General features: G+C 45.1%; 1 protein-coding gene across 5 annotated transcripts in view; it reads left to right on the top strand.

Moving 5' to 3' along the window:
* Positions 1 to 7,492: 7,492 nt before the first annotated feature.
* The window catches only part of FMNL3 (formin like 3), a 52,505-nt gene continuing 37,161 nt past the window's right edge, over positions 7,493 to 22,836 (top strand). For all 5 annotated transcript variants that reach the window (XM_004006377.5, XM_004006376.5, XM_012174331.5 and 2 more), the window contains exon 1: positions 7,493 to 7,850. In XM_004006377.5, the coding sequence (XP_004006426.1) occupies positions 7,725 to 7,850 (126 nt within the window). In that variant the 5' untranslated portion in view covers positions 7,493 to 7,724. The remainder of the gene's footprint in view (positions 7,851 to 22,836) is intronic.

Genomic DNA, 22,836 nt, shown 5'->3' on the forward strand with positions numbered 1-22,836 from the left:
TTCTCTTAATCTGTTTACTCATCTGTGCAATGGGGAAAATAATATCCCTTTCCCACAGTGTTGTGAAGGTCTAACCAGATAATAGATGTGGGAAAAAATGCTATAAATTACAAACACTATAAAAATATTAGTCACTGTTATCAAATAGGTAACTATGTCTTGTTGATTCTATCTCAGATATATCTCTGTTACAAACTGAATTGTGTCCTCCCCAAATTCATATGATGATAACGTGACTGGAGTTGGTAACTGGGCCTTTAAGAAGGCAATTAAGGTTAAAGGGGGTCATAAAGGTGGGGTGTTAACCTCATAGGATGGTGTCCTTATTAAGGAGAGGAAGAAAGGGACTTCCCAGTGTTTGGGACTTCGCTTTCCAATGCAGGGGGTGCAGGTTTGATCTATGGTCAGGGAGCTAACATCCCAAATGCCTCGAGGCCAAAAAATCAAACGATAAAACAGAAGCAATGTTGTAAGAAAATGTCATAAAGTTTTTTTTTGTTGTTGTTGTTTTTAAAAGGAAGAGCCACTAAAGCCCTCTCTCCATGTGAGTACTGAGGGAAGGTCCCGTAAGGGCATGGTGAGAAGACAGACATCTACAAGCCAGGAAGAAAAGTCTCTAGAAACCAACCCTGATGGCACCTTGATCTTGGATTTCTAAGCTCCAGGACTGTAAGAAAATAAATATCTGCTGTTTAAGACATCCAGGCTCCAGGATTTTATTACAATAGCCTGAACAGACTAATCTTTCCCACCAATTCTACTTCTCTTCACCCCACCCCTGCCCCTGGTCCTGATTTTGATCAGGCCCTATCTCCTCCATATCATTTCTGCAGACCTCTCTGTAGTCTCAAATGCTGCTAAAAGAATCCTTCCAAAGCGTGTACTCAAAAACTGACTAGGGAGAGGAGACACCAGTCCATATGTCCTACCAACCTCCCAGAATCCTTCTCGCTGGAATCAATCTTGGCTGAATAATGTGTGAGCCACCAGGAAGGACCCTGAATCAGAATGACTGGCCAGAGACAATCTGGAAACTAGCCTCATAACCATAAATCTGAGACCACGAGCCATGTGGCAAAGCAATTCTCCTGGATGTGCTTACCCTGCTGCTCTCTGCACAGTCACCTCTTCCCAACAAAGACTCTTTGCTTTGTCAGAAAAGCAAAAACAAAATACAAAAAACCTGACTAGGACACAGGACTATCTTCTACAGCAGAAAAGACTCAGCTGAACTCGAGACTCCTCTAAACTTGATTCACCTGACTTTTTAGGTTTGTCTCCTGTCCTCCCACCATATACCCTATGCTCCAGCCTCACTGAAATTTTTATTATTGATTGTTCTGTGCTCTTCTACAGTTCTCCATTTTCACCTGTACAGTTCCTCCTCCTTAAACTGCCTTTTCCCCTTCCTGATCACCCCTCCTTCCATCACCTTCTCATTCACACTGTCTCACTTTTTCCATTGGCACATCTATTTATCCCTCAGCCCTGGATCAAGTGACATCTACTCCCTGAAGCCTTAGACAGCATTTTGCATACCCTTCTCTTATAAAACTTATCTCATTGTTTTATAAACATTATTTTCAGAGTCTTCCCTACTAGACTGTGAGAACCTGAAAGAAAGATACCTATTCATCACTGAATCTTCTTTTGTACTTGAAACAAAGCAGGTACTGGATATACGTGTCTTACATAAACAAACCAAAAAGACCCATAGTCCAGACAAGACATACACAAAAAAAGTAAACAACAATGGCAGTTGAGGAACCACAAGTTATGTGTTGGGTATCCTCCATGGCACCTAGCCCAGTGTCTTGTACATAATAGACTCAGTAACATCACTGAATTAAGTTTCAAATGAAAAGTAAGAGAAAATAAGAATCACAAATCTGAGAGAACTCCAGGATGGGATTTCAAAGCTGGTACCCACTAATATGGGCTTTCCCAGGTAAAGAATTGGCCTACAGTGCAGGAGTTCAGTTCAGTTCAGTTGCTCAGTTGTGTCCAACTCTTTCGAACCCCATGAATCGCAGCACACCAGGCCTCCCTGTCCATCACCAATTCCTGGAGTTCACTCAAACTCATGTCCATCGAGTCGGTGATGCCATCCAGCCATCTCATCCTCTGTCATCCCCTTCTCCTCCTGCCCCCAATCCCTCCCAGCATCAGAGTCTTTTCCAATGAGTCAGCTCTTCACATGAGGTGGCCAAAGTACTGGAGTTTCAGCTTTAGCATCATTCCTTCCAAAGAAATCCCAGGACTGATCTCCTTTAGAATGGACTGGCTGGATCTCCTTGCAGTCCAAGGGACTCTCAAGAGTCTTCTCCAACACCACAGTTCAAAAACATCAATTCTTCGGTGCTCAGCTTTCTTCACAGTCCAACTCTCACATCCATACATGACCACTGGGAAAACCATAGCCTCTACTAGACGGACCTTTGTTGGCAAAATAATGTCTCTGCTTTTCAATATGCTATCTAGGTTGGTCATAACTTTCCTTCCAAGGAGTAAGCGTCTTTTAATTTCATGGCTGCAGTCACCATCTGCAGTGATTTTGGAGTCCCCCAAAATAAAGTCTGACACTGTTTCCCCGGTTCCCCATCTATTTGCCATGAAGTGATGGGACCGGATGCCATGATCTTCGTTTTCTGAATGTTGAGCTTTAAGCCAACTTTTTCACTCTCCTCTTTCACTTTCATCAAGAGGCTTTTTAGTTCCTCTTCACTTTCTGCCATAAGCGTGGTGTCATCTGCATATCTGAGGTTATTGATATTTCTCCCGGCAATCTTGATTCCAGCTTGTGCTTCTTCCAGCCCAGCATTTCTCATGATGTACTCTGCATAGAAGTTAAATAAGCAGGGTGACAATATACAGCCTTGACGTACTCCTTTTCCTATTTGGAACCAGTCTGCTGTTCCATGTCCAGTTCTAACTGTTGCTTCCTGACCTGCATATAGGTTTCTCAATTCCTGGTTGGGAAGATCCCCTGGAGAAGGGAACGGCCACCCACTCCACTATGCTGGCCTGAAGAGTTCCATAGACAGAGGAGCCTGGCAGGCTACACACAGGCCATGGGGTCACAAAGAGTCAGATATGACTGAGCGACTTTCACTTTCACCTACTAATATAACCAAAGGTCCTAGCTGGTGCCCTCAAACTTAGTCCATACTTCTATTCCTCTATACCTTACCTCCTCTGCTCCAGACTATGAGCTCTTTTGAAGTGGGGAGGCATGAGAGTCTGTTACTCATCTTCGTTATCTTGCATTCTTTATTTGTTGGTATTTAGCCAGATGCTTTGCACGTGATAAAAAATAATGTCTTTTACATTTTGCTAAAAACCAAAGATTATGCTGAACCTGGGGGGATCCGAATAGGCCGCAGATAAGAAAAATAGAAATCCAGATCAGGGACACAGCAGGAATGAATTTGTTTCTTGTTGCTGTTCTGACAAATCACCACAAACTAGGTGGCTTAAAACAATAGGGATTCATTATCTTACAGTTCTAGAGATTAGATATCTGAAAACAGGTCCTACAGGGCTAAAATTGAAGTGTTAAGACTATGTTCCTTCTACAAACTCTAGGGGAAAATCTGTTTCCTGACCTTTTCCAGTCTCTCGACTGCTGCATTCTCTGGCTGATGACCCTGCACCCTCTTGACCCCTGCTTCAGTCGTCACATCTCCTGCCTCCCTCTTTGAGGACCCTTGTGGCTACATTGAGCCCACCCAGATAATCCAGGGTAATCTTCCCCTCTCAAGCTCTTTAACTTAATCTCATCTGCAAAGTCCCTTTTGCTACATAAAATAACATATTCACAGGTTCTGGGCATTAGGATGTGGGTACTTTGGGGAGCCATTATTCTGTCTACCACAGGGAATAAAGCTGAATGCACAACTAATGTTAGCAGATGGACCTTTCCTGCTGAAGCAAAGGACTCACGAATATTAGAGGCAAGTAAGATAGGAAAAGTAGATTGAAGAGGCCTTGGGGTTTGGAGATGATAGAGATCATTGAATACTAGAGTAGGCTTTGGCTTTATCCTGTATAAAGTAAGAAAACTTTGAAGGTGGGTGAGCAGAGAGTCAAAGATGAAAGAAGTAATCTAGCAGACTCCAGAAGCCCCTAGAGTATGTAAATTTGGTAGTCAAATAAAGCAAAAACAAAAAGTTTGAGATCAGGACTTCCCTGGTGGTCCAGTACTTAAGAATGCACCTACCAATATGGGGGATATGGGTTCAATCCCTGGTCCAGGAAGATTCCACATGCCTTGGGCCAACTAAGCCTGTGTGCCACAGCTACTGAGCCTGAGCTCTAGAGCCTTGGGGCCTCAACTACAAATAATTTTTTTTTAAAGTTTGGGACCAAGAACCCGCACAAGAGTGAATACACTACTGTGTACTGTCTTGTCAAGTCTCTCCTTTCTGGTAGATGTTCCATGATATATGACTGATGAATTATTTTCTATCTTGAATTCTAATTTTTCTTTTTGTCTAGTGGAAGTTTTCAGTTGTGTTAAAACTTGCCTGACCTAGAAGAGTCTGCTGTGGCAATTGGGAAAGTGTGTTTGGAGTATGGGGGGAGGAGGAGAGGGAAAAGATATGAGTTAATTGATTTGTCCAACTGACTGGAGGAGGTTGAGGTTTTCCAGAGCTTCAGGGGTTTGCAAAGACAGGGACTTCACTGTTTGGTAAACAACAGAAACCTAACTCAGACTGACCTACAACAAAGCAGAATTTACTAGCTTTAAATAGCATCAATATGCCAATGATTTTTAAATTGATATTGCCAGCCTGGATCTCCGGTCTCACACATACCAGAATGCCTAGTGGCTACCTCAACTTGGATGTCCAATCAGCAAATCAAGCTCAACATGGCTAAAAACATTGTTCCTGATCTTCCCTTTCTGGCTGTCCCTCACCAAATCTATTCCTCCCACCATCTTTCTCCATTTCAGTTAATGAAAACTCCACCCTCCCACTTGCTCAGGTGAAATGCTTTGGCATTAATTTTCAATCACCCTGAACATCCGAACTGTCAAACAATTCTATTGGCTCTTCTTTCAAACCTATTAAAAATCTGATCATTTCTACTTGTGCAACTACAACACTGCTCCAAACCACCATCATCTCTCACCTGTATTATTGTAATAGCCTTCTCACTGGTCTTCCTGCCCATGCCTCTATTCCTTTCATTTTCCATGCAGGAGCCAGAAGATCCTTTAAACCATAAGTTAGATCATGTCACTCTTCTGCTCAAAATCTTCCAATGGCTACTATCTTACTTAGAGAAAAACCAAAGTCCTTGAAACAGTCTACACTATCCTGCACCATATGGCTTCTGGTTACCTTTTTGACCTCATCTGTTTTAGAAAATAATTTAATTAATTAATTTATTTTTGGCTGTGCTGGATCTTCATTCCTTTGTGGGCTTTTCTCTAGTTGTGGTGAGCAGAGGCGACTCTTGTTTCAGAGCACAGTCTCCAGAGTGTTCGAGCTTCAGTGGTTGCAGTTCCCTGGATCTAGAGCACTAGCTTAGTAGTTGTGGTGCACAGGCTTGGTTGCTCCACGGAAGGTGGGATCTTCCCAGACCAGGGATTGAACCTGAGTCTCCTGATTTGCAGGTGGATTACCACTGAGCCACCAGGGAAGCCCTGATCTCATCTTTTACTACTCTTTCCCTTGCTCATCGCATTCCAGTCACATTGACCTCCTTCCTTTTCCTCTAACACATCAAGCATAGCATGTACTTGACATTTCCTCTGGATCATTCTTCCCCCAGATAGTACTATGACTCAATTCTTCACTTCCCTCAGCTTTTTATCCAAGACCTCACCTTAATAGTGAGGTCTGCTCTGATCATCCTATTTAAAATTGTAACCCCCTTCACCTCTATTCCATTTCCCTTTTTTTTTTTTTTTAATTTTGGCTGTGCCAAGAGACATGAAATCTTAGTTGTTCCCTGACCAGGGATCAAACCCTCGCCCTCTGCATTGGCAGAGTGGAGTCTTAACCACTGGACCACCAATCTCAATTTTATTTTTGTTAACACTGATCACTAATACTTGCACATTTTATTTAGTTTATTGTCCACCTTTTTCCCTACCCAGAAGAGCAAGGAGAGCGAGATGTATGCTTCTATCCTTTTTTTTTGGGGGGGGGGGGGTCGTACCACACAGCTTGCAGGATCCCAGTTCTCTGACCAGGGATCGAACCCTGGCCCCTGGCAGTGGACCATCAGGGAATTTCCTGTATACCGTTTCCGGTTTACACATATGTCTTCAATGATCCAAACAGTGACATATAATGAACTTTTCAGTAAATACTTGTTGAATAAATGAATGAAAAGTCAAGGTGATAACTTCAGGCATGGCTGGAGTCAAGTTCTCAGCATGTTATTAGAACTCCTTAGTTTTGCTTTCCTCTGCACTGACTTCATTCTCAAACAGGCTTGAGATCTTATGGTGATGGCATGACGGCCACCAGCAGCTCCAGATTTACATTCTCACAATCCAGCAGTCTTCCCACTCTGGGAAGACTGCCTCTTTCCTGATGATTCCAGTGAAAGCCTTAGAAATGAGTTTTTATATTCTGGGTCAAGTGTCAATCCCTACAACAGTCCTAAAGGTAGAGGAAGAAAAAGCCTGGGTCATGGGGACCTCCTGGGACAGGCATGAAATTCCGCTCTACATAGACTCAGAACCCCATAATGGGGTGCTATCACTTGAAGAGGGATATAGGCTCGGCTGGCAGAAACAACAGATGTCCGTCACATAAATGATGACCCACCCAGCAGACCTCGGCCAGAACAGCATTGTCCTGCCTCTCCATTTCACATCCAATCAGATCAACCTCTGAACGTTGGTAAGGTCCTCTCCTCTTAACTGCTTTTTCACCTGTCTCCTCTTAACTGCCTTTTCACCTGTCAGTTACGGTATTTCCCTATCCCTGAATGGTTCGAATATGATCTCCCTTATCTTGACTCTTTAACAGATGTGGTCTCTCCCACTTCTGAGCATCCTACTTGTTTCTACTTCTCTTGTAGTTATTTTTTCACACTGTGCCTTATATCTTACTTATTTGTGTACATTATGAGCTGTTGTGGAAAAGGGCTGCTTCCCGCGCCCTAGCCGACACACCTCACGCCCTCAGCAACTGCGGTGATTAGATACGCACCAGGGCCGCCAGGGCGCGCCAAGTGCCAGGCGCGAGGCCTCCGGGAGGGAGTGGGGGGAAGCGGGGGCCAGGAGGCGCTGTGATTGGCAGTTGCTGCAGTCAATCGGGCGCAGGCGGGGGCGGGGCGGGGCGGGGCGCCAGGGAGGCCCGTGGGCGAGAGGCGGGGTCTGCATGAATGGGGCGCGCGGCGCGCGGCTGCAGTCGGAGCTCGGGGGGGAAGCAAGAGTCCCGGCCCGGAGTGGGTGGGAGGAAGCGAAGTGTTGGGGGGAGGGAAAGAGCGCGGGGGGCGGGGAGGGGCAGCGCCGGGGCGGCGCGCTGAGAGCGGCGAGGCGGCGGGTGTGAGTGAGAGCCGTGGCCGCGGTGCCTGTCGCTGCGGTGCCGCTGTCCGCTGCACCGCCTCCTGTCGGACCCCGAGGAGCCCCCGACCCGGCGGAGGAGTAGGGACTGGGGTAGCTGGCACTGAGGGAAGAGCTGGGTCCGAGCGGCCGAGCCCAGGACCCCCGGGCGTGGAGGTGGGGGGGCTGAGGCCCCCGAGGGGGCCCCGCCGCGATGGGCAACCTGGAGAGCGCCGAGGGGGGCCCGGGCGAGCCCCCCTCTGTCTCGCTCCTGCCGCCGCCTGGCAAGATGCCGATGCCGGAGCCCTGTGAGCTGGAAGAGAGGTTCGCCTTGGTGCTGGTGAGAGCGGATCCTGTCCCTTCCCCCTCCTACTGCTCCCCCCAACCCCCACGCCCCGATCTCAGAGCCCCGGGTGGGACTTTGCCCGGATTCCTCGGTCCGGCCCACCCCTTCAGTAAGGGCCCCCAATGGCCCTCGACTACCAGCGCCTTCTCAGGCGCTGAGCAGCCCCGTCTGGGACCTCCCGAGCGAACCCTCTACCTCTGGACACTTAGGAGGAGGGGTCCCTAACCCGGGACCGCCCCAGTATCCAGAGTTCTTCCTCTTCCCTCCCTCTTCTGCCGCCCTTCGCACTTCTCCCCACTTCCTTGACAGTCTCCCCAGATCCCTGGGATTCTCATTTCTAAAACTGGCGGGAGAGGGGGAATTCAGAAGCTCCGGGCCGGCCCATTCCTCATCCTCAGTCCGGGTTCTCTGACTGGGGAGACCGCCTCTCTTGTTAACATGGAGGCTTTCCAGGGAGTGGGTCCTACTCCCAGCCCAGACCAGATGTTTAGGGGAGAGGAGGGGGAACGGAGGGGGGCTGGCAGCTCGTGAAGGGGGTGGAATAAAGAGTGATGCCATTCTACTTATTTTCAGAACGGCCTGCAGGCATCCTGCAAAGTTAAAGTGGGTTTGCCTAAAAGGACTGAACATGTGGATAAACCATTTCATTAGTGTATTTTTCCAATTGAAACAATACACAAACCATCCTGCCTCCCCCACAGCCCCCCTTTTTATGTTAAGCCCTGGTGGTTGGTTTTTGTTTTGTGCCTGTGCTTCTTTTTAGCCTTTCTGTAGGTTCCTAAGTGATCTGTATAAGTGAGGTTTTAGGGCTGACTTTGGGACCCTCCTTTGATGTGGGGATTGGACATTGATGTTAATGGCTGTCTGGAACCAGAAGATCTGATCGATATCACTGAGATGGAGACAGAGAATATGTTGGAGCTAAAAATGAAATTTTGGAGAAAGTGAACTAGGTGATGGAACATTTGCTAACAGAGGTAAATCTTAGAGAAACTTGGGGAAATATTTCTCAGTTGCTCCAAGAACTCTCTTAGAGGCAGTGCCAATGTTGCCTTTATTGTTACTATGGCCAGAAAGGCTGACTTTGCCTTTGCCTGTGAGGAGGGATAAGTTGTGGACTTAGCAGCCTTATTGGATTTCATCTGCTTTAGAATAGGCAGATTAGATCTGTTGGCATCAGTGAAGCTGTCTAGAGATCCTGGCCTCTCTAATGGTGGAGAGCCTGACATCAGCCCATTGGCACCGTAGCGGGATCAGAGAGGGTCCACGGGGTTCCAAAGGGAAGCTGGCACCTCTCTTGCCCATCAGCTCTGTGAAGGGCCTGAGGGATCTGAGCCACACATCCTGTGACCCTCTGCATTTCCCCTAGCCTCCTCAGGAGGATGGGGTGAGTCAGTGATTACTAATGTGCTGTGGCCATCTCAGAGACTGAGGAGGAGAGCCTGGGACTTGGTGCCCTTGAGAACAAGAGCTCAACTGTTGGGGAAAAGAGTAGGAGGGAATCTGCACTCCAGTAAGGGTGTGAAAACCCTCATCGAGTGGCATGAGGTAGCTACAGAACTGGAGAGAAAGGGCTGTTGAAAGGTGGACTGATGGGGGACTGCCTTAGGTAGGGGCTACCAGGCTGGTTGTTGTGAGAGCGCAAAACCAGAGTTGGTCATGTCCTCTTTGGAGTTTGCTTGACACGTTTGTTTAGCTGGCAGGTTAATGGCTTAATATTCACAAAATGTACAAGGTATCCTGATTACTAGCCAGCAAGCTCAGGTCAAGCCAGAGACCTGACCACCCACTTGCAAGCCTTCCTTGCTGTATAAAGTTTTGATTTGTTTCCTTGTTGCTTTTGTTTTGATCTTTCTGCTGCTGATGGGGAGTTGGGACAGGGCAGGCCCGGGGCTAGTTGAATTTTACCTCATTTTTCCATTTTTCATGCTTTCTTGGAGATTTCAGTTCTTCTTGGGGGCTCTTAAAGATCCCTCTTTCCTCTGTTCCTAAAATTTGCCATCCTTTGGGAACTCCATTGGCTGTTTGACCCTGGAACAGGCTCAGGTGTATTTCCTAACAGTGAGGATAAGCTTAGTAGAGTAGAAAAGGCAGGGGCTCTGATTTAACCTCTCTGAGCCTAGATTTTTTTCATCTGTACAATGGGGCAAATGATTCCCATCCTGGTGGGATTTTGAGAATTAAGTGAGGTATGTATATAAAGTGCTTAGCACCAGGTACTCAATATAGATTTGTTTCTTTTTTTGGTTGTGTGACAGGTTGCTCCTTTTTCACCATTTTCTTTCCCAGATTGTCAGCCTCACTGTGATGTACGTGGTTTATGAAAAAGTTATTTGTTGGTTTTGCTGAGGTGATGCGCTGGTGTCCTGGGTAATCATATGCATTTTCAAGTCAAAATGGGCTCATAGTATATGGCTCCTCACAATCTCCAGTTAGAAAAGTATTTGACCTCCAGCAGGTTACTTAATCTCTGTAAGTCCCAGGTTCCTCTTATAAATGAGGATAGTAATAGTATTTCCCACATGAGGTTATTGTGTAAATTTAACAAAACTAGAAGTTAAGTCCTTAGTTAGCATAGTCTGGCATCTACTCTATGCTCAGTAAATAGTAGTTTTTAAATGTGTAACTCTCAGCTATGACTCAGATCTGAGAGCACTTGTATTCCCAGCAAAGTATTTTCAGTTCAGAAATCTGATGAAACCAGTTCCCCCATTATGTGTAGCCAGTCCCAGGATATGCTGCTGCTGTCACACGGAGGGCTTCCCCAGTCCCAATATATCTATGGAAACTCCCCCCCCCCGAAAAACACCCTGGCTGGGGAAGTTGTATCACTGCTGAGTCAAGACCACAGGCTCCCCGCTTTTTGGTACAGACACATGATCTGACCCACAATCTCTCAGCTGAGGTTGGAGAACTGAGGTCTGAAGCCATGAGGTGATTTGTGCAGGAATTGTTCCCAAGAGTGCTGCCCCAGTCTGGTGCCCTCACCTGGGGCTTTCCTCCTGGTGTGCTGAGATGCTGCCCTTCTCCTCTCTGGAGGCAGCTGACATCCCAGATGGATCCCCTCTGGCTGGATCAGCTTCCACCGTTTATTCTGTGTACAGTACAAACAATATTATTTTCCAGATGTGCCTTCATATTAAAAAGGCTGTGAAGCTGCTATGTTACACTGTTTTCTTGGGATCCTTCCTTACCCCATGTCTTGACAGCAGCCCCTATTCTGTTGAGGACTGAGAGTTAAGGATGGGCAGTTATTGGAGCTCCTCTTTATTAACATCAGGATGAGAGCCGATCTCTGGTCTGGTAAAGCCCCCTTCTGTGTTTTGATCCTGGCTGGATTACTACCCAATCTTAGTTGCTCAGAAGCTAGTGTGCTGGTCAGTGCTGGCGTAGAGAGGGGAGACAGCGAGCTTTAATGGTCTTAAAAGGATAGCTCTTCTTGTTTTCACCCTGATTTTTCTATTTGCTGGCTTATTACAGATTTGAGATGAAGTCTAAAGGTTCTGATGCCAGAAAAAGCCCTGGATATCCCACAAGAAGAGGCTCTCAGGGCATGAGGGTGGGGCTGTGTGACAGCCTGTCCCTGCCATGGCCTCCTTTCACAGTTCCCTGGTGATGACTGATGACTTGGGGTTTTGCTATAAGTGTAGCATTGATGTGGGAGCTAAACTGGCCTGGGTGCTAGTTGTCAAGAGACTTTGAGAGGCCTCCTTTGACATAGAAAGGGGCTGGGAAAAACTTGGACTAAATATCAAGTTCCAAATCGCCATGGTGGAAATGTTTTTCCCAGCCTTGGGGATTGTGGTGAATTAGTTCAGGCTGGGATAGGACGTGGGGGAGGGAAAAGGCTCTTGACAGCAGCTCTGGCCAGAGGAACCCCCTTGTTAAGAGACCCCATTGAGAAGACCCTAGGCCGCAGAGAGGAGCCTAATTCCTAGGCTTTTCCATGTGACCCTGCGTTAGATTGGGGAGGTGTAGGGCTGGGTGGGAGAGAGATGGAACTGATGCAGTGGACTCCTTGTGATTTGAGGATGTTTTCATTGCTCGTAGGGAGATTCAACCTTTTTTTTCTTTTTTCTCTTAAAGTAATACTCATTCTCTAAAAAAAAAGTTTGGGCAATTTATAATTTAGATTGAAGGAAAAAGTCCATATTTTCTCCATTCCTTTAGCAAGTGGAGACATGTGTTCTAAAACTTTTCATATTTGTTTCTCTGTGTAGAGTTTTGTATCAATACAGTGTTGTGATAGGAGTGTGTGTGTATACATACACATATTTATCCAATGGCTTTTTTTTATTTGCTTTTGTTATTTCAGTAGTTTTCCCAGGCTAGTCACTGTAAACATTTTTAAATGCTTGCACAATGGTCCATCAAGTGAATGTACTATTGTTAACTCTCCTCCTATTGTTGGACATTTAGTTGTTTGCTTCTGTTTGCCGGCATAAACAGTGTTGTGATTGGTGTACATTTTCAATAGTTAAGAGTTTTCCTTGGGATAGAAACCCAAAATTGAACTTGCCAGATTGTAGGATATAATGTTTTTCAGGTCCTAAATAGTATTTCCAAATGATTTTTTTAAAAACAGGGATTAATGCATGGAAGTGTCTTTAAAGGGAGGGAGGAGGGTTGAGAATAGCTTCTTTTCTCCAGATTATGAAAATAAAACACTTTTTAAGCAAATTTAGAAATAAAAAGTTTGTAAAGTATGAAATACATTAAAAAATGTAAAGAAGAGAATTAAAATCACCTATAATCTCTCCATTTACTTTTAACATTTTGATGTACTTATATTTTAACAGTTAGTCATACTGTGCATGTTGTTTTGTAAGTTGATTTTTAATTTGACTATTTTAAGCATTTTTTCATTTGTTTATTCTTCAGTATCGTGATTTCATATCCGCAGAGTATTCCATAATATAGTATTTTATTAATGCCTTATATTTCTTCTGTTGCTCCTTTTTGTTACTATAATTAACACTGTGATGAATTTTCTGTGCATAAATATTTGTGTGCATCTCTATTTCCTTGGGATAAATTGTTGGAAGAGAAGTTACTGGATCAAAAGCCTTTGGAAATGTGCCTTCTGAAAAGGTTGTACCAGTTGGCTTTTCCACTGACAATGTGTCTCCTTTCTCGATAAGCTAATCATTACTGAATGGTTTAGCTTTAAGTACTTTTGCCAATTTAATTAGCCAATATCTTGTAGTATCTTGTAGTATTAGTAGTAGCTTGTTCTAATTTGCATTTCTTTGAACATTTCCTCATAAATGTTTTGGCCATCTTTTATATGTGTTCTTAGTTCTCTGTTGGGGATTTTATTATGTATACATATTTCTGTGTAAAAAGATGTATACACTTTCCACACTTTTTCATTATAAAATATTTTGCATGTATGAAAGAGCATATATAACTATAATGTAAGATTAAAATAACGATAAAATGGGTACTAGTATATCCGCTGGGGGAGTTCTTAGAATTGCTTCTTGCCCCTTAATTTCTTCTATTCTGCTTTTTTATCTGGGGTGAGAAAGCCCTTTAGCTCAGGACCTGCGGGATCTGTGGCTGCAGCTGGGGCGGTCCAGGTGGCAGCCGCACCAGTGCTTCATGGCTGTGTCTGTGGGGAAACAACCGCTGCAGCTGGTGAGAGCAGGAACTGGCTGTGGTGGAAATAGCTAATCTTCAGTGAAGTGAAAAAAGCAGCCAAGGTGGAGAGGAAATGAGACCACAGATCCTGCCCTGCCCCTGGGGTTGCCTGGGAAGGCTGGTCCGAGCCAGGGCCCCCGCTCTGTGGCCGAAGCGGAAGAATCTGCCCCGAGCTGAGCGCAGTCGGCCCAGGGACAGCGGCGCTGGCCGCCTGAAGCCAGCGTGTGATCTGGTCAGCCAGGCTGCTCCCCTCCATTCCAGGGAAATGTTTCTCCCAAGTCGGAGCTGAGTTGAAGCAGTGCCAGGGAAAGGCCGGGGGTTCATTCCAGTTCGGAAATGCTCTTCAGAGAAGAGGAAGGACCTTTTTCTTTGAAGATAAGAGAGGGTGCTGTCTCCACACAGCCCCCACTCCCCGCTTCTTGCCGCGTACTTGAGAGTCCCCTCTCTGGATAGCACCGCATGGAAACGTAGGGTATTAAGGCTGTCATCCACGAAGAAGAAGGTTCCGGAATAGAGATGAACTAGGCAGCTAGAATTCCCGAGTTCCCATGTCCAGTCTCTCTCTGCCTCCCTCGGCAGAGCCACATTTTTATATCTTGTTTTCCTTGCATGGGAGAATGAATCCCCCAGGAAAGATGTAAAGCTGTCAGGCTGCCTTTTGTCTTTGAGTTACTCTGGTTGTCTTCGCCTCCCACCCTCCTCTATACTTTTGTTTTCATCTTTCTGAATCCTCTTCCCAGAGTCTCTTATGCTTTCTGTCTCCCATCACTTCACAACAAAATTGTGGGTTGGGAGTTTGTGTGTTGGGTAGAGGAGGACCTGGATAGGTTTTGGGCGAACAGTTTTCCCCACTCCCTTCACTAATATGCATATTCTTCTCAGTTTATGAAGTACTTTGAGGTACTTGAAGGGTGTTCTAAGTAATATTCAGAACCACAAGAGGAGAGCAGAATTATTTGACTACTTTTGCAAGTAGAGGAAGGATTTAGGCTGTTGAATACCCATGAAGGTTCAGTTCTTGTCCTCATCTCTTTCCTTGTTCCCTCCTTATACCACCTTCTCCCCCTCTCCCAGGTTATTCCCAGGGCTGGCTGGGCTGATAGTCCTGCCTCTGGGTCCCTGAAAACTCGAAGGAGGAAGTGATGCACTTTCCTCCTCCCCTGGTCGCTCATTTCCACTCAGATCTAGACCAGAGAGTGTCATAGCCCTCCTCCTATTGCTCAGCCCCTCTCTAAGGAAGAGCAGGGCCTGAGCCTGGTGTTTGGGTACTTTCAGAGATGGTTATCTAGTTTTACAAACTATCTACAGTTTAGAGCAGAGTTAGTTTCCTCTCAGTTTTTGCCAGCTTCCTTGCAGGGAACTGGGAAGCCAGCCCCTAGATCCTCCCAGTATTTCCCATGAAGCCTTAAAAAACATGGATATTTTGAAAGAGAAAGCACCAGTTTTGGAATCAGGAAACTTGGGTTCTGATCCAGCTTGATAGCCTTTTTTCTCCCCCCAACTGATGACCATTGGCAAAGTCTATAACTTTTCTGATTCAGTCTCATCTTTATGAAATGATTATACCTACTTTACGAGGTTTTGAAGATGTTTAAAAAGGACAACATAGTGAAAATACTGTATAATCTGTAAAGGTACTACAGTTAAATGTTTGTGGCATATACATTACCCACTGTATACCACCTCTTAATGTGGTTTTCAGATGGGGGAGATATTGTCCCAGGGGGAGTTTTTGGTGAGTGAGGATATTTTGGTATCACACTGACTAGGGGAAATGGGGTGGCTTTTGACATTTAGTGCCCAACTAAATGCCTAAGTGCCCGACTAAGTGCCCGACTAGGAATATTAAACATCCCACAGTGTTTGGGTCAGTCCCACACAATAAAGAATGATCCTACCCAAAATGCTAATAGCACTTCTGCTGAGAATTATCTTCTGTTGATCTGTACCTCGCTGTTTTGTGTTCCAGTTGGGGATGAAGCTTTAAGGGCAGTAAAAGTAAAGGCAGAGCAACAGTGTTTGGTTTTTCTCATGGTTTTCCCATTTCCTGGTACACCTTCAAGGAAGAGCTGGACCTCCATCTTTTTATTACCTCTGTCCATAGGTTTAAGGGCGGATTCCCTGGTTCCTTCTGTACTGTGAGTTCTGTCGTACAACTTGTCAAGGAGCAATTTGGGGTACACATTTCACTGTTGACCTTCACTAACCCCATTAGCTCCTCAAGCCAGGGGATATATTCTTTTAGGTTGGGAATATGTTTAAAGCTCTTTAAACCGTGTTTCTGGATCTTTTGAGTAAAGGGCCCTTTTGAAAATCCGCTTAAATTTGTGACTCCTGATTCTAGTCATGCACACAGCCCTTTAGGGGTTTAAACCCGTTCTTGGGTCTGCTAGGGAACCCCTGGCTTTGAGCCTAGAGGAATAGGAAGGGAGACGAGGAGAAGCCACTGTAGGAGCTCCTTCATATAGACAGTATTCAATATTTTTATAAGAGGAAGGGAGTCATTTATCAGTTCAGATAAAAGGATGCCTCTGTTGGTGGATCCAAAAAGAGAGCGTGTTGAAACGTGATTGACTGCCATTCAGAGGGAGATATTCTGGTCCCTGGAGATCTTAACTTTAACTAAGGATACTTTGTGGTGAGGTCTGCCCCTTTGAGCCAGACCCTCAACCTCCAGGAACATCCAGGTAGGGATGGCAGGATGTACTTTGACAAGCCAGGGGAACCAGGGGCATCCTTGCGGTGAGGCCCTAAGGGTAGGTCATCTCCCTGTGTTTGGAGGTGTTACCTGCCCAAACTGCAGCTCTCTCCCACAGGCCTAAGGTCTCTGGGGAAATCCAGGCGGTTGTGGCTTCCCTGGGCATGCCTTAAAGGGGATTTTTGACATACAGTTTTTAGCAGTTACTTCCTTTTGCTTTCTACCTTACCAAGAAAAACAAAAAAGACCTTTGCTTTTATTGACTACTCAGAATATTTCGTACCAAAATTTTGTGAAGAAAAATTCAGATCTTTGGAGGGCTTTATTTATTATGAAAAAAAAATTTTTTTTTCAGGACAGTGTTAAGAATGACTTTTCTGGATGGAGTCTCCCATTTCATCCTTGTAGGAGTGGCTCGGTTTCTGCTCCACCAAATGCCTAAACTTAACTCGTATTGCTTAAGGAAATAATTCAACATTTGTTGGGTATATGCCACATACTTTTATACGATTATCTCATTAGATGTGGCAGTTATTTTATGTCTGTTGTAGAGGTGATGAAACCAGGACTCAGAGGAGTTAACTAACCTGGAGAAGGTCTCAGCTTAAATGTCACTTAGAGAAGCCTTAAGTAAAAATTTTTGTTCATGCTAAAAGGATTGATAGAAATACAGCTTCTAAAAGATGCTCATACAGATTTTAAAGAACAGAGAAAATTTTTCTGGAAGAATACAAATAATGAATACCTGTGAAATGCAGGGAAGGAATCATAATAGTAAGAACAGGAAAGTCAAAGGGAATTTAGATTTATATATTATGTTGACATTTCTTACACTCAGACGGTAAACCGTCTGTCTACAATGCGGGAGACCCGGGTTCGATCCCTGGGTTGGGAAAATCCCCTGGAGAAGGAAATGGCAATCCACTCCAGGACTATTGCCTGGAAAATCCCATGGACAGAGGAGCCTGATAGGCTACAGTCCACAGGGTCGCAAAGAGTCGAACACGACTGAGCGACTTCACTTCACTTCTTACAAGGAGAATGTATTTATGTGTTAGTTATACAATTAAAAGTTAAAGAAAAAAATTTAATCTCATTAGAAATCAAAGAAATGAACATGTCAATGATACACTTGTATACTAATCATCAGGGCAAAATTTTAAAGATTGACAGCATCTGTGGTTGTCATAGGGCTCCCCTGATGGTTCAAATGGTAAGGAATCTGCCTGCAACACAGGAGACCCAGGTTCAATCCCGGGGTCGGGAAGATCCCCTAGAAAAAGGAATGGCTGCCCACTTCCATATTCTTGCCTGGAGAATTCCATGGACAGAGGAGCCTGGAGGGCTACAGTTCATGGGGTTGCAAAGAGTCAGACACAACTGAGTGACTAACACAACGACATGATTGTCACTAATAGTACATTAATGCACCGTTGGGGTAGTGTAATTTGGTACAGACATTTTAGAAGATATGTTGTAGGGTCTACTGGTTTCATATGTGCATGCACTTTAACTTGGTCGTCTCATATCTAGGAAGCTGTCTTACAGAATTGTTTATGCATGTGCATGAAGGTGCAGGGAAAAGATCCTCAGGACAGCATTGTTTACAGTAAACATCTGGGAAAAACCTGATTGTCCATTTCCTGTCCATATCTATTCCTTTAACGTTCATCTGGTTGCTTCAGGCAAATACTGGGAGTTATCCTTCGATTTTCCTTCTGCTTTCTGGAGAAATAATACTGGCTATTATCCTGCCAGTTCCATCTCTGAAAATATGTCTCAGATCTACCATTCTATCTCTGCTGCCTCAGTCCAAGCTAGTATCAACTCTGACTTGTATTACATCCAACAACTTGGCCTCCTGATTTCTTCCACTGTCCCTTTCTCCATCCTCACATCCATTTTCCACAAAGCAGCCAAATTTGAACTGTAAGTCAAATAGCATCATTTCCTGCCTAGAAGTCTTATTTAATGGTTTCCTTCTTGAAGGAAAAAACAGCAAACTCCTGGCTTTGGCCCCTAAGAGTGCATTATTTTGGCTCCTGCTGACTTCCTTAACCTTACTCGCCTTCCCAATTGCTAGCCTCCACATTAGCCTTCCTTGAGTTAGGACAAGTTCCTTCCTTGTCTCAGGGCCTTTGCACAAGCTGTTTCCTCTCCAGGAATGTCTTGTCCTTGGATTTTCAGATGGTTCAATCTAGTTTACGCTTCAGGGCTCAGTTTTTATAATATCACCTCTCAGAGAGGCCTCTCTTCCTTATTATTCTCTATCTTAGCATCCTATTAACTTCTTTTGTATCATTTTCTATTTTAAAATTCTTTGTTTAATTGTTTATTATCTGTCTCCCCAGACTGTTGATTCCATGAGGGTAGAGTTTCTGTATGCTTATCACTGTCCACCCCAATACCTGGGACTGGGTAGGCCCTCAATAAATGGTTGTGGCTGATGGGAATCTCCAAGATATTTGTGTGTGTGTAAATATAATAGTCTAAAAGGGGAATTAAAAGAAGACTATATATAATGCTTTATAAAGCAACATGTTTGTATGTAAATGTATAGAAAAAAAGGCCTGGAACAATCAGTACCAAGCTGTGGGTTCCTGTGGTTACCTGTGGAGGGGGATGGATAAAGTTGGGGACCAAACAGTGATTCCTTTTTTATTCTATAAGCTTTTGAGCTGATTAATTTTTTAAGGTACACATATCCACATATTTGTTCCTCCTTTAAGGGAAAAAGAGGAATAAAAATAGGAGAGGAAGATTCAACTTTTGCTGCAAAAAAGAAAGCTCCTGTCTCTCACTCTGCACTGATCCAAAAGAAGAGAGCAGGAGGGAGAAAGGACACCACTGGGGTCATTCCCTGCTCTGTACTGAGCTTGACACTAGTTTTCATAGTAGGAAGAATCCTAAGAGATGCGCTTATGCCCTGAGGCTATATTTTAAATTCATAAATGTAGGCACAATCTCGGTCCGCCAGACACAGGCAGGTTGTGTATTTTTAGCCTCTTTCATTTCTAGGCTATTGAAAGCTGTACCTCCAGCCTCAGCAGAGCTTTAGCAGATGAAGTTAGCAAAGAGAATAAACATGAGCTCTGGGCTTCACTGCAGCTAAGCTTCTCAAAGTTAAGTCAGTTCAACAGCTGGGAACTGACTTAGGAAACTATGTTTTCTAGATTCTAGTCTCCCAGAAACACGTATAGCTCATCATTTTCACAGCTAATGTTTGTTGTGTGCTAATGGTAGGCTGGTCACCTGGCAGACACTTTATACACATTATCTCACTTAATCTCTACAACTTTATGAAGTAGTTATTATCTCCATTTTATAGATGAGGAAATGGAGATCCAAGAAGGCTAAATATCTCACCTAGGTTCACACAGCTGGTAGGTGGTGAAGTCAGAATTTGAATCCAAGCAGTTTGACTCCAAAACCCACATCCTTAACCACAATCTCCTTCTCTTTCTGGGGTCAGCGCCTCCCTCGCCTTCAATATTGTTTTGGTGGGGACTGTGTACATTACAGCAGAAATCAGGGGAAGTAGGACAAGTCATCTTTTGCTGAGAGGTGTGGTGGGAAGGTCTGTGCTTCCGAATCCCAGCCAGGCTTGGGTTTGAATCCCAGCTATCCCATAGGACATTCACTGTCCAACAAATGTTTCCTTCTTCATTTACTCTGTGCCAGTGATACCACTGGGTATACAGTGGTGAAAAACAAATATTGCCTCTGCCTTCATGGAGTTTATGGGAATGTAGATATTAAATGAATAAGTACTTAATTACAAATCATATGTCCTTGGAAGGCAAAGAACAGGTTGTTAGGAGAGAATGTAACCAACACGCTCCTCTAAATGAAGGCCAGAGGCAGCCTTGGAATCTATGAGAGACTTTCTACGTTCATCTAATTTTCCTTCCTTTCTTGCTTTACTAAGAAAATAGGTCTTAGGTGCCCGCTGTATATACAACACTTTCTTGAGTGCTTTGGAGAATACCAAAAAATAGAAGACAAAAAATAGACAAAATATGCATTTAGAATTGTACTTTGAATGACTAGAGGATTAAAACAAGTGCATGTCCTCAGGTTATCTGTGAGGTTCTCTGTATGCCTCAGTTATTTTATCCACAACGTGGGGTGACTATTTGTCTTGCCTAGTCACATGTGTTTTGAGAAGACCAAATGAGATCATGAGGTGATGAGGGGCCACATAGCTCCAAGCACAGAAGGACTAGAGGGTTAGGGAAGGATTAGCATGGCCTAGGATTGCTAATCAGGCAGTGCTCTCAGAAGGACGTGGACTTGAAGTCACGTCTTAAAGGGGACAGGTGTGGATTAGGAGAGAGGAAGCGGAAGGCTAGAGCAGAATGGGAGGGGAATAAAGAGGAGGAATGAGCCAGATCTATGAAGGGCAGCCAGGAGACCCACCTGTCAGGGTAGAAGATCCTAGTTCTAGACACAGACATGAGCTTGGATCAGAACAGTTGGCCAGTTCACAGAGAGTTTGGTCTGAAGAGCGCCTGATTGTTAGAAAAGGCTCTGGGGGCCTTCCTGCCCAGAGTTTCAGAGGGGAATAGAGATTCATTGATAAGTGGTTCCTGGCCATTCATGGTCTTGCTTGTAACAATGAATGATTGAGATATACAAGAAAACAAAAAAACCCGCTCAGTCCTTACAGGTTAGAGAATTCTAATAATTTGATTTAAGTAAAACTGGATGGAAGATGATCCCAAATGTCACCCCTGAATTGCAGAAGTCTAAGGGCTGTGAGAGTTAGACTGTGAAGAAAGCTGAGCGCCGAAAAATGGATGCTTTTGAACTGTGGTGTTGGAGAAGACTCTTGAGAGTCCCTTGGACTGCAAGGAAATCCAGCCAGTCCATTCTAAAGGAGATCAGTCCTGGGTGTTCTTTGGAAGGAATGATGCTAAAGCTGAAACTCCAATACTTTGGCCACCTCATGCGAAGAGTTGACTCATTGGAAAAGACTCTGATGCTGGGAGGGATTGAGGGCAGGAGGAGAAGGGGATGACAGAGGATGAGATGGCTGGATGGCATCACTTGATGCCATGGACGTGATGGTCGTTGAGTTTGAGTGAACTCCAGGAGTTGGTGATGGACAGGGAGGCCTGGCGTGCTGCGATTCATGGGGTCACAAAGAGTCGGATACGACTGAGCAACTGAACTGAGCTGAATTGAAGGGCTTCCCTGATGGCTTAGACGGTAAAGAATCTGCCCGCAATGCAAGTTACCCAGGTTCAATCCCTGGGTCAGGAAGATCCCCTGGAGGAGGAAATGACAACCCACTCCAGTGGAGAATTCCTTGGACAGAGGAGCCTGGCGGGCTACGTACAGCCGGTGGGGTCGCAAAGAATCGGACACAGCTGAACAATGAACACTTTCACTTTCAAAAAATATAGATGCTTCTATTTCTAGTCACCAAGTTTAGGGCTAATTCTTGCCTTTGCCAAACTTGTCTTGCCTTCCTTTAAAGTGGAATGTGGTCGTGTACTAAATAATTTATATAATTAACAATACCTTGTTATGTTAGGTGTTCATTTCATACTACTCATTACATCGTGTCCAGTGCGTGTGTTCTCCTTTCTGCTTGCTGGCATTTTCTTGTACACTGTATTAGGGTGAGGGGCAGTGGGATGGCTCCCTCTCCCAGCTAGTCACCCAGGCTGGACACCTGGGGCTCACTCTTGGCTGCTGCTCCTCTTGCCTTCTCTCTGTGCACCACCACCGCCGTCGCTGGTCCTCATCTCTTGCCGGGTCTGCTGTAGTAGACTCCTTAGGGGTCTCTCTGCTCCAGTCTTGCAGACCCAGCCCCACCTGAGTACTACTGCCGCCCCCATTCATCTTCACAGCCATATATAAAGATCTGAGTGGTAGGTTTTCTAAGAAAAGAGAGTAAACCTTGGGATGGGAAAGAACTTTGCACATCCGAGGAACTGGAGGAATGCCAGATTGGTCAACAAGGATGCTAAAGAGACGTCAGGGATTGTAGAAGAAAGGTGACCAGGGCTCAGGTCATGGAAACTTATCAGCCTTGATAAGGAGTTTGGGGAGTGACCCGATGTGTTGTATAGTGTGAAGAGTTCACTGTCGCTGCTGTGTGGAGAGTCCCGGAATCTGGCTTTCCTCCGGGCAGCCTGTTGGCCTGAGTGAGACCAGGCTCCTCAGTCAGCTCTGCCCAGCAGGGTGATCGAGCCCTCTGCTCTTTCAGGTTTGACTGGTGTCCAGCCCTCTTTCCTATATCCACCTCAGGCCAGAAAGGGCAGTGCCTCTGCTAGGCTGGCCCCAGTGTTTGGCGTGCCTGCCCATGGCCTGAGCCTATAATTTGGTGGGTTGGCTGGTTACAAAAATAAAAAGTGCGACCTATAACTAAAGCTGAGTGGATTCAGTAAAGAGGGAGCTTTTAATTTGCAGAGCTCCTGGGCTGTGTTTAACTGGAAGAGAAATGTGTCTCCTCCCTAGGCACTGCTCCATTTTCTCCCTGGAGTACCTGCTCTGGGTGAGTTAGGGTTTGTGGGCCTGGGGGGGTGAGCTTTAGGGAGATATTTGCAAGAGATGTTAGGGTCCAACAACAGGCTTCATGGGGCTTCCTGGGAGGCTGGCATTATTCAGTTGCCTCTCAAATAATCCATT

Source organism: Ovis aries, chromosome 3 (assembly GCF_016772045.2).
Source record: "Ovis aries strain OAR_USU_Benz2616 breed Rambouillet chromosome 3, ARS-UI_Ramb_v3.0, whole genome shotgun sequence".
NCBI lineage: Eukaryota > Metazoa > Chordata > Mammalia > Artiodactyla > Bovidae > Ovis > Ovis aries.